At 34.1% G+C, this 12,873-nt stretch overlaps 1 protein-coding gene across 2 annotated transcripts in view; it reads right to left on the reverse strand.

The window, feature by feature from the left end:
• NDUFS4 (NADH:ubiquinone oxidoreductase subunit S4) overlaps nucleotides 1-12,873 on the reverse strand; it is a 113,171-nt gene that overhangs the window by 18,355 nt on the left and 81,943 nt on the right. Inside the window, exon 4 of one of the 2 annotated variants that reach the window (XM_003925864.3) lies at nucleotides 2,357-2,430. The exons of the other annotated variant lie outside the window; for it this stretch is intronic. Within the exon in view, the coding sequence (XP_003925913.1) occupies nucleotides 2,357-2,430 (74 nt within the window). The remainder of the gene's footprint in view (nucleotides 1-2,356; nucleotides 2,431-12,873) is intronic. 2 annotated transcript variants of the gene reach the window in all.

Here is a 12,873-nt window from a genome sequence, read left to right on the forward strand (position 1 = left end):
AGGACTTCCTCAAGAATTAAGAATGGTTTAAAATTCTTGAGTAGAGAAATATATTTCATTTAATTAATTAATTATTTTTTGAGACTGTGTCTCTATTGCCCAGGCTGGAGCATAGTGGCATGATCTCAGCTCACTGCAACCTCCACCTTCTGAATTGAAGTAATTCTCCTGTCTCAGCCTCCCAAGTAGCTGAAACTACAGGCGTGTACCACTACATCCAGCTAATTTTTGTATTTTTAGTAGAGACAGGGTTTCACCATGTTGGCCAGGCTGGTCTCCAACTCCTGACCTCAAGTGATCTGCCCACCTCAACTTCCCAAAGTGCTGGGATTACAGGCATGAGCCATTATGCTTATCCCAAGAAATATATTTTAGAAAGTCATTTATTCCACCAGATACTGAGTGTCCATTATATGTCAGCTTTTGTGCTACATGCTAGGCACAAAGTAGTGACCAAGACAGGACACAGTTCCTGCTATCTTATAGGTTAAAATTCCTGATTCATTATTAGCCTACAATTTTATGTCACTAATCACTAGGCTTTTTAAGGTTACACTTTCTACTGACTTTGCTAATGAATGTTCCTCAGTTTTCTTTCCCAGGGAGGTAGAAGTCAGATGAGAAAGGCACTTGATTTTAATAGGAACAGTGGCGAGTTCACACCTGTAATTCACATGGCAACTATAGTCGTGCAGTCCCTGTGACCACTTAGAGAAAGACTAACAAGAGATTTAACAATTTAATTAGATTTTCTGTTATTAAACTCACATCACAGACCTCAAATGAATAATTTTCAAGGTGTCAGACATGAAATATGGTAGACTGAAAAGATAAAAAAAAATTAATGGAATGGTTTTTCATAACCATGTTATAGTTTAAAAAGAGAGCAATGTTATTTGAAGTCAAAATAATATTTTAAAAGACCACTTTTGAAAACAATTATGTAATTAAGAAATTTAGAACTTGCCAAGAAAGTGCTAATAAGGAACTGCATTGCTTTAGAAGTTTTAAAAAGTCTATTATTAATAATAGGATATGCTTATATATTATTATATACATACTATTTGTCAGACCTTAGTCTAAGCACTTTTATTAACTCATTTAATCCTCACAGTAATTCTCACTGCACATATGAGAAAATAGAAGTATAAAGTCATACTCAACGCAGATTCAAAGGCAGATAGTTTGGCTTCAGACTTTTAATCATAAGCTATATAATATTTAGTGGAAAAGAAAAGCAAATATGTTAAGATTATAACCTTTATAGGACTTTCACATGTATATGTCAGATATTTTAGACACTAATAATCTCTTATTTTTACATACTGCCTTATAGTAACGATGCACTTAAACAGACAAATTCAATTTGACAAACTAGAATAACAGAATATATCAGGTACAAATGTACAGTAGTGCATTTGAATCCAAGGAAGACAAACAGTAGAAATACTGGCTGGAGGGAGGTGAAGGTCAGAACTAAGAGTTAACGACTAGAATATTATGTATCAGCTATCACCCACTTCATGTGGTAAGTACCCTTATTCAACTAAGAAATATTACGTCCATTATAAAATTAATCCAAAATCATATAGCTTCAAAGTGGCATAACCAAGATTAGAATCCAGAGGTCTAACTATAAAAATTCCTTTCACCCTGTGTTGGGTTAACAGCAGACAGTAAGGAAAAAAGAAGACATTTTGCATTTTTGTTGATAGCAAGATTAACATAAAACAATGAAGTCAGGTGGCTGCCCCAAAAGCTAATATACTCTTAGGCTGCATTAGTATTATTATACAGTTGAGATTAGGCTTGGTATTAAGCCCGCCATATCTAGAAAGGTAGCAGATGTGGGTATTTAGGCCAAAGGGAAATTTTACAAGGAATATGACAGTAGCAACTACTTTCAAATAATTGAAGTTAAATAGATTAATAGACTAGATTTTGGCATTAGATTTTGGCTCAAAGAAAGAACTTAACTGTACACAGAGGTGCCAAAACTGGAATAGGCTGCCATATATGTTCAACTGAAGTTTAACCAAATGTTAGTAATTTTATGGAGAAATTCATAAACAAGGTAGGTGTTAAGACATGTAGTTTCATTCCCTGTCCATACTTCACATTACAACAAGTTTGTCTTTTACACGTTATATGAGCATTCCAATTTAGTTTTTTTTTTGGGGGAGGTGGGTGTTCTGATATAGTTAAAAAGTCTAAAACCACTGGATTAGATACATTAAACGTTAGATACATTGAAACCACTGGATTTCAATTCAAATTCTGTATCCCTGAATGGTTTTGATTAAGGCTAAGAACACAGAATCACATCTTGACTTTGTCAAAAACAGACCCAACATACCATTTTTTTCTGCAAAGAAAATTGCATCTTCTTTAGTATGGAATGTTAGAACCATGTTGGATAAGGGATCAGCCCTGTAAGAAACAATAATTTTTCCAGATTTAACAATAAGCTTTGGCAGAGGAAAAAAAAATCAATATTTAAAATAAATAGCGACTATGAAATGAATTAAGTAACTACTTAAAGAATATCTTTAACTGTTAAATACCTTTTCCTGTGTTAAATTTGGAAGATTCCTAACGTGTACTGTTAAATGATAACATTTGTCATTGCAAAGGCATTCAGTTAGTCTTTTTAATCATTTTATTCAAATCTAAAATACTAATTTGAGATGAATTAAAAAACCCAAGAGGATTCTTAAATAGAGCTTAAAACTTACTAGCAAGATTACTGATGTGTAAAATTGCTAGTACTACCATTACCCAAGGAAATAAATGGCACCACCACCCATTCTTGTTTTTTAAAAATTAACTTCCTCTGAGTCTCCTTTTTGGAGCTCACCCACTCTTCTTAACCAACCTTCCATCATTAACAATATTCCTTTAAAACATTAATAAAGCTCCAAGATCTGACATACAATTGAATTCTTCAATGTAGGATAGCATTAATGTTTACAAATCTACACAGACTCTTTAGAAAATCCAACTTCAAAAAATGTCACTTTTTTTTTTGAGATGGATTCTCATTCTGTTGTCCAGGCTGGAGTGCAGTAGTGTGATCCTTGCTAACTGCAACCTCTGCCTTCCAGGTTCAAGTGATTCTTGTGCCTCAGCCTCCAGAGTAGCTGGGACTACAGGTGCACACTACCACACCCAGCTAATTTTTGTATTTTTTAATAGAGGCAGGGTTTCACCATGTTGGCCAGGCTGGTCTTGAACTCCTGACCTCAAACGATTCGCCTGCTTTGGCCTCCCAAAGTGCTGGGATTACAGGCCTAAGACACTGTGCCCAGACTACTTTTCTTCTTATAACAAGGTAGAACACTGTTTGCTACAAATGTTTATTATGAATCTCTGAGGTGAATACAGCATTCTATGAAATATTGTTTAGAAATGTGGAAGTAAAAAATATAGAAAGGAGGATTCAAAAAGTAATTTGGATAGTGGAAAGATATGAGATACAGAAAGAAGAGAAAACATGGGGAGTATCTCTCATTGACTGGAAGACCCACAAATTACTCCTGCTGAAGTTCTGGTCACAGACCGTGGTTGCTATTCTGAGATTTCTGTAATTATACAATCTTATAACCCAGCTACCCTCTGTAAGTAAAAGAGCTTCATGTGACTGGCTATATTAGTACTAATAACATCATAATTTTATATTGGTTCCTCCTTTTCAAAGCATACAAAATTTTTCAGTTGATAGTTAAATAAAGTATTTAAACTGAGAACGGAAGTGTCAACATAAATACAATGTAGTAATCTGATGAGTGTTGACAGGCACATTGGCTTAGTTGAGAAGAAGAAGACAGAAAAAATGGTAGGAAAAACTTAGGAGCCAGGAGACCAAAGCTCTGTTTCCTGCAAAGGTGGTATAGCCTTTATTATTATCCTCACTTTATTTATGAATACATACATATAGAAATCAAATAGCAACAACTTAACATCCATTGTATCTCATAGAAACAACATTCATCCACTGAAAGAAGCCACTATTCTTCCAGCCATTCAGTTTCTACCCTTCTCATTCTCCTTCAGTTCCTGTATTTTGGTAGTTCTTTTCTAGGTATGCTGCCACCACCAGTTTAAGCCCTTTTAATTCTTCCCATAACCCCATTCTAACTAATCTTTCTGCCTCCTTGACTCCAATCCACAATTCACCAAGATTAGTATTCCTGAAGTTCAAATCCCAAACTCACTGCCAAGTTCAAAACTTTCAGTCTTCTACCCTGGCATTTAAGCACTACTATAATATGGATGGAACTACTTTCTAGCCTTCTTTTTAATTACTCCTTTGAGAAGTAACCAGCTAGTCAAATGAGGTTGCTAATTGTTTTTATAAATGCAGGATATACTTTCCCATCATTTCAATTTGTTTCTTCCTCTTGAAATATTCTCCTAGTGTCTGCATATGAAGTCCATCCAAACAATCCCTCATGGTTCACTCTCAATACCAATCTATTCCATGAAGTCTTTCATATCCTACCCTCCTTCAACTATATATAATCTCTCTTTCAACCTCCACTAAATATAATTTGTGCTTTTATTTTTTGACTTTATTTGCTCAGTTCTCAATTACTGAAGTTCCAATTTGGGTAATGGCAGAATAGTATATCAGATTCATCTGCTTAACTATAAACTCTGGACAAAGCAGAAAAATAATTTTCAGAGACCAGAGACTAATAAGCAGGAAAGAAACCTAGAGAATTCAATCTTTGAAAAAAACGAAAGAACCACAATGGATTAGATCCAACTTTATACAGTGTTTCCCCTAAAGGTATTCTCTAGTTTAGACAAGCTAGGAACATGGAGAACTCAAGCAGAAAGCGGTAATCTTAGTGCAAGGAGCCTGGAGACGGATCCAGGACTGCCAGAGCAGCTGGAAAAGAGTAATTCACAGAGCAAAGAGCTTTTGAACTGTACATGATTGAGCAAGGCTTCAAAATGATAAGTGGGAGGATGAAAAGAGCTGAGCGAAGATTTCAGCAGCTGCCTGCTACAGTGGAGACTGAGTCTGAGGGAGAATGTGGTAAACACCTTGTGCTTTCCATCAAAACTTCAGAAAGGCTATGCCTTTTTATTTTTTAACACTAGGTACTAAGACTAAGGGTAAAACTGAAACAGATCCACTCCAACAATACATATTCCTCCACAAGTTCGAGGTGATCTATCAGTAATTTAACTGTCTGTTGGAACAAAACTTATCAAGATGCTACTGTCATTAACTTGAGAAGCATAAAGGATCAGATAATTAATTATTGTTATTTTATATAAATTGTTTGAATATTAACTAGTGACTGTGTCAGGGGCTAAGTAGCATATTAGAAAGCCACATATCCACTAAAAGATATATACAAGATTCTTCATTTTAGTACTATATTATACATAATAACCCAAGCAGAAATTTACACAAATAGGCAAAAAAGCCAGTCACAGAAGAGCACATAAAGGATGATTCTCTTTAATTAAGTAAAAAAAAAGAAAGGCAAAACTATATTTATAGAAGTCAGAACAGCGGTTACCTCTGGAAGGCTTAAATCAGAAAAAAGCATGTGATGAAATAGGAACTTCTGAGGTACTGGAAATGCTGTTTCTCAATCTGGGTACTTGTCGTATGTGTGTGTGTTCAGGCTGTAAAAATTCATGAAGCTGTATGCTTCTATCTGTATACTTTTCTTAATGTATATTTCAATAAAGTTTTAAAAGCAATATTAAGCCTGGCAAAATAATACATTGTATCTGTTCATAGTTTCAAGATTAATCCCCGCCCCACCACCACCCCTGGCCCCAAGACAAAGTCTCACACTGTTACGTGGATGGAGTGCAGTGGCAAATCTTGGCTTACCACAACCTTTGCCTTCTGGGTTCAAGTGATTCTCCTGCCTTAGCCTCCTGAGTAACTGGGAATACAGGCGCCCACCACCATGCTCGGCTAATTTTTTCTGTATTTTTGGCAGAGATGGGTTTTCACTATGTTGGCCAGGCTGGTCTCAAACTCCTGACCTTGTGATCAGCCCACTTAGGCCTCCCAAAGTGCTAGGATTACAGGCGTGACCCACTGTGCCCAGCCCAAAGGTTGATTTTAGGTATTTTTCCTTCAATATCATTTTCATGTACTAAATACTAGTGAACATCAGTAAGCCAAAACATATCGAAAATTGTTTCATAATTACAATGTACAACATTGGTTGGCAGATTGCTTTTTGTTCTATACCATAAAACAGACTTTGTGAAGCTACCTACTAATTGTGAATTTCAATGATCATTTTCTGCTTATGAGCAAAGTCTACTTAATATTATTCAAAAGAGATGTAAATGTCAATACAACATAAAAATTAGTATTGTAAATATCAACTGACTCTTCACCTAAAAGAACTATTTATGCATAAAAGATATTGGTGAAACATTCTGGCAATGAGAATTTTTATTAGATACCCTCTGAATGGCACAGAACAGCAAGTGAATGAGTTTCTTCTTGGGAGGCTTAGCTTATTTACTTATTTTTTAGTTTAACTATCAATAGCAGTTATAAGCGGCTCTAAATGCTCTTAGTTTGATTAGCACCACTTAGAAATATCAAGTGGTCATTTTTCTGTAAACAGAATAGACATATATAATAAAGACCATAGAGAAAAAATATGTAATACTAAAACCAATATATTAATAAATGCTTTTGTTATTTAAAAATATTTATAAGGTAAGAAATGCCAAATAGCTGGGCAAAGACTAAAATTATATTCTGCTACAGAAGTGTATGTGTGTACACTCCCACCACCCTGCATCAGGCCAATTCCACTGATTGAGTGAATGCAAAAATGTTAAATACTTATTAACAAATCAAGTAATATACTTTAAAAATAGTACATCTATGTCCAATGACAACACATTTAATTGGATCAGAACATATTTAACTGAAATTCACTACATGTCAACAGATTAAAGAAGAAAACGACCTTCAATAGATGTCACAAAAACATTAAATAAAATTCAATACCCATTCTGATTAAAAAAAAAATTATTGGTAGATCAAGATTAGAAAAGAACTTTGTCCACTGTATATCAGAAACATTTCTGCTGAAGAAGCAAAGAGGCAATAAGGATGTTGGATATCACATTAATATCCAACCTTGTAAATTATAGTCAATGCAACAAGGCAAGAACGAGAAACTGGCCATAAGGAGAAAACAAACTGCTACTCTTGTTAGATTATACAACTAAAATATCAAAGTGAAGCCCTTGAAAAACCATAAGAACTAAAGAGATAGTACATAATGTGGCTTATATGCAAAATCAACTTTAAATATTAGCAGTACTCAACTAGAAAATGTAATGAAGAAACATCATCTGAAATAGTGATAAAACTAGGCATAATTTTAATAGGAAATGTAAAAACATTTCATCAAAAGACATATAAACTTAAATATATGCATATACATACATCGAAAAAAGTCTGGAAGGATATATTCCAAATTGTTGTGGGGACTTCTAGGGAGAGGTAGTGGGTATACTGGTGAGAGGGTAGTAAGCAGGGGAGGGAGAGGAGTAACTGGTAATGTTCCTGGCTTATTCTACATATATTATAAGACATATAACTATAGTTTAAATCTACAGTGCAAACACAGTCATTTACTTGCTCAAAAGTCAGTAATGAAATGAAAAGTAGAATCCTTATATATTTAAATTTCATAAAAAAACTGAATCACCTGATCAAAGCAAATTTTAAAAGCACGAATTGGCAATGTTTTAGAATACTGTAAAGGGGAAAGAGGATGCAGGCAATACTTTCATTTGCTACTTACTAACAATCAAAAGAACTATCTGTAAACCTAAGTAAGATGTCCACTCTGATGACTTAAGGCTTGAGGACTCAAGTGATGAGCTAATTTGCAACATCTACATTAGTGCACATCTCTGCTTAAACTGTTTGACCTTCAATGTCCACAGTGACATAGAACAAATCCTTGTTTCCAGAAGCTGAATGACAGAATCATAATTTTCTAATGAAAAAGTACTTAAAAAATTTAACACAGATAGTATTGAGTCCAATGTTCACTGAGTTTCAATAACCAATGAACATTAATACGGCTGAGGAAAAAAAATCATTTTTAGGTGTTGTCAAAATTAAAGTCTTGCTTACAGAAATAAATGAAAAGTATTTACTAAACTACAAGATAAAAAATTGTTAAAAAAAGGAGATTAATAACCGATAGTAATCTTCAGCAACTTGTTACAGTATCAGACAAGGATAAGTCATGCTCTCTCTCGCCAACAGGATCAAGGAGATTTAAAAGCAAAACACTTGTGTCAAACCCAAAGGATAATTCTGCACCTTAAGATATTTTTCATGTTTACACAAAGATAAATCTTTTACCTTTGAGTTCTAACATTTAAAGACTCAGGCAATTAAAAGAGCATAGAAAAACCTCCACTTTGAATGGGAAAAGAAATGTAAATATAGTACTTTAAAATATGAATTTAGAAATCTAAAAACAAATATCAAACACATTTATCCTAAAATCCTACAAGTGAACAAAAGTGGCCTTTCAAAAAAATACTATATATAAGCAGATAACAATAAAATTTTTTTCAGTGTAATTTAAAAAAAAATAAAACCATGTTCATAGTCATGAAGCCCATTTTCACAATAATGATCCTTCCCCTCAATCCTCACCGAGGAAAATATACGGGAAAACATTTAAGATTTCGAATTTGTCACAAAAATTACCATCGTAACTTTGTAAAATTACCTTTTCCATTAGCACCATCTCTGCTGCACAATGAAATGTGTCTTTTCCTGTGTACTTAATAGCAAGATAGTAAAAAAAAAAAAAAAAAAAAAAAAAAAACCTTCCAAAGGTATACAAAAATTCTCTCTGCAGGTGTTACATTTGTCATATTTCTTATTGCTCACACTCCTAACCCTCTGCAATACTCTTACATCAGCAGGGTTAGATGTCTGTTAAATCTTCCAAGCCATTCCACCTAGACAGAAGTAATCTGTTAGAACAAATGAATACAGTTAAGCCCAAGATGCCCTAAATTAGGAAATCTTGTGGCTTTGGAAACAAATATATTCTAGGTATAGAATGGACTGTCATTTCTCTTTTAGAATAGCCTAAAATCATTCCTTGACCCACAGCAAAAAACACATTAAAATATTAATATTCCCTTTTCTCCATTAAATACAGTAGTTTTCCTGATTAAAAACAATACAAGTCTATATGAACATATCTAGCCAGACATATCTTACATACTAAAAAATTTTAAATTATTAAAAAATTTTAAAATATTCTACATATTAATATTATAATTGTAAAATAAAACATAATTGTAAAATAAAAACAGTGTGAGAACACAAACTATGGTCAACCCATTAATTTATCTGGGACACAGGTTTATTTCTTTGTTAGGTACTAAAATTTAATTAGATGATCATGAAAAACCTTCAGCTTGCAATTCCAACAATTTTATAAAAAGCTTCAAAATATTTCACAAAAAGAAGTCAGAATTCAATATGTCCAAGCAGTAATTCATATTATATACTATTTTTGTGAATTAAAATGCTAAAAAAAGAGTCCCTGTTGTCTGTTCTAATAAAATAAGTAAATATTTTAAATTTTTTTCTTATATTTTTTCATGCTATTGTTTGTTTAACATCAGAACAAAAAGAAGTAATCAATTTTTAAAAAATATTCAAGATTCAAAACAATGTCTCAGATAAACCAACTGCAGACAGGGTCTATTACTTCAAAAAACTTTCACTTCAGCAAAACTACATTTTGAAAAGAACTTTACCTCCCAAACATGTACTGTATCTCATTTTCAATCAATATGTAATAAAAGCAGCATTTCCATATTTATGCACAATAGGTTACAGTTTTGTCTTAAAGCAGCAATTAAATCACTAAGTATTTCATAATTCAGTTATCCTATTTCTAGACTAAGCAATATTGTAATAATGATTGTGTGAACTTTTGTGCAGACACAGCAAAGTAAAACTTTATTTATTTAAACAACTCTCTAATGGGCTTTAGGACACACTATCCCCAAAATATGGCACCTTGGCATTTGAGAAAACAGCAAAGCAGGAAGGTCTCTCTGACACTTCCCTGAAGCAGAACATAACATAATTCTCTGACCTTCTGAAGTCAGTCCTAAGACCCTCATTCCAGAAGTGTCTACCCTATAACAGGAGGAATAGAATGTCCTTATTTCTGAAGACACAGGGACACAGACAAGAATCTGAACAAACAGGTCTGGCTAAGTTCTTCCTAGTTTATGACCATTAGATCATAAACTTTGTCCAACCAACCTTGTGTATGACTGTCCACTCTTCATCAAAACTAAGCATAAAAATACACAGTCTGTCCACTCTTCATCAAAACTAAGCATAAAAATACACATATTTCCTTGTTTTTTTTTGAGGGGGGGGTCTTCATTTCTGAAGGCCCATCTATCACATAAATCTTATACAAAATGAAATTGTATGCTAGTCCCTTGTTGAACTACCTTTGGTTATAGGTGTCTGAGCCACAAACCCTGCAATAGATGTGAGGAAGATATTACTTTTTCTCTTCTACATCACTCAAAAATTCTTACATGAAATGTTTTACCCATAAACAATTCAGAGTATACCAAGGCACAAATACTCAAATAATGATTTATTACTAATGAATGTTACTGGCAATGCATTACTACAGTTAGTCTGCAGAATAGACGAACATATAAAAATCTCATGTGATTGAAAAACAGTAATCATTAACATTTCAATCACTGGATACGGACAAATTTTTTCCTTATAAATTCCTTTAGCTTCTAGAAGCATGTGGTTTACAAAATGACTCCATATGTTACATGAAACATAAAAAGGATGCCACAACACATACTCTTCAAAAGAAAACATACAAATGGCCAATCAACATGAAAAATGCTCAACAGCACTAATCATCACAGAAATACAAATCAAAACTACCATGAGATACCAATGAGAATGGCTATTGTTGGCAAGGATGCAAAGAAAAGAAAATGCTTATACCCTAATGGTGGGAATGTAAAACAGTTCAACCCCTATGGAATACAGTATGGAGATTTCTCCAAGAACTAAACACAGAACTACCATTTGACCTAGCAATCTCACTAGAGTATCTACCCAAAGGAAAATAACTCATTTTATCAAAAAGAAACCATTCACAATAGCAAAATCAAGGAATCAACGTTAAGTGTCCATCAACAATGGACTGGATAAAGAAATGTGGTATATAAACACCAAAAAATACTACTCAGCAATAAAAAAGAATCAAATCATGTCCTTTGTGGCAACATGGATGCAGCTTGAGGCCATCATCCTAACGGAATTAATGCAGAAACAGAAAATCAACACTGCATGTTACCATTTTTAAGTGAAAGCTAAACAGTGGATACACATGGACGTAAAGATGGAAACAATAAACACTGGGAACTCCAAAAGAGGGGAGGAGGGAAGAGCACAAGAGCTGGAAAAAATACCTATTGGGCATTGTGTTTACTATTTGGGTAATGAGTTCACTAGAAGCCCAACCCCCAGCATCACCCAATATATTCATGTAACAAACCTGCACATGTACCCCCGGATCTAAAATTTAAAAAGAACAAATATTCAATTATGTATAAATGGCCTTTGACTAAAGGGCGTCTAAAATTTATTTCCATGAATGGGGAATACTCTAAATCACTTTATTACAAAACCAAACACAAGATAGAAAATATAGATTCTTACTGTTTCCGATATAAGGTGCCAGAGAGCATCCCCTCACCTTTGCCATAATCAAATGTCTAGAACAAGTCACAGATGTAGCTATACCTTATGAAAGAGGATGATTAGAGTTGTAACCAAAAAGCAGAAATCATGGGGCATCTTAGAATTTTGCCTATCACAACTACTCTTGTACAAAAATGTGATCCTACATTTCACATTGGTGGGCATACTGTGTTTCTGTAAGAAAAAAAAAAAAAAACAGTCTCAGAAAATATTCTCCTTGATACTGGGCTTTTGATCCTCAGCATCTTTACTTTTGGGGGCCAGAAAACTCTTTCTTGATTGCAAAGGAGAGCAGTCCTGTATCTCACAGTATTGCCATTATTAACTGGATGTCAGCAGAAGCCCCAGTTGTTACAACCAGGAATGTCTCCAGACACTGGCAAATCTCTTAAGGATACAAAAGCACCTTCAGTTGAGAACCACTGCTTTTGTCTATGTATGACCATATTTAACAGATGCAGGCACCACCAGGAATCTCTTGAAACAGTAAGGTGCATTGGGAAATCTGACCTGGTATTTATTCTTTGAAGTTAGGGTTAATGGGAGACTTCTGTTTTCTTGACAACTACTGAGACTATACAACCCACCAGAGCAAGATTACTTCAGAAAATTATCTTATGTATGAAAAAGTTTAGAAGCCAAATGTTCCTCCATCTGTTGTTTTCCAGAAACTGGGTAGATTCAGTTTTCCATTTGGTAGCTCCCCTTTCTAACAATTCCAAGGCAAGTCTTGTACTACTTCCACAGGAGACATGACAATTATGGGCTTCTAGGGAGATGAGCTGATTCCATCCCTTCCTTATAACCATGACTTGGTGGCCTCATCTCACATATACAGATTCACTCCAAAGACTAAACTGGGTAGGTATCTGTTTATCAGCTTTATTATCAGTGAGTGCTCAAGACTCTACCTAGGTGGTTTGATAAAGCAGAATATTCTTAGCAAACTGTTTCATTTTCATTCTCATACTTTTAATGTTATAAGACATTTAATTTTTTTTTTTTTTTTTTTGAGATGGAGTTTTGCTCTTGTTGCCCAGGCTGGAGTGCAATGGCACAAC

The sequence above is a fragment of the Saimiri boliviensis genome, chromosome 1 (genome assembly GCF_048565385.1).
Source record: "Saimiri boliviensis isolate mSaiBol1 chromosome 1, mSaiBol1.pri, whole genome shotgun sequence".
NCBI lineage: Eukaryota > Metazoa > Chordata > Mammalia > Primates > Cebidae > Saimiri > Saimiri boliviensis.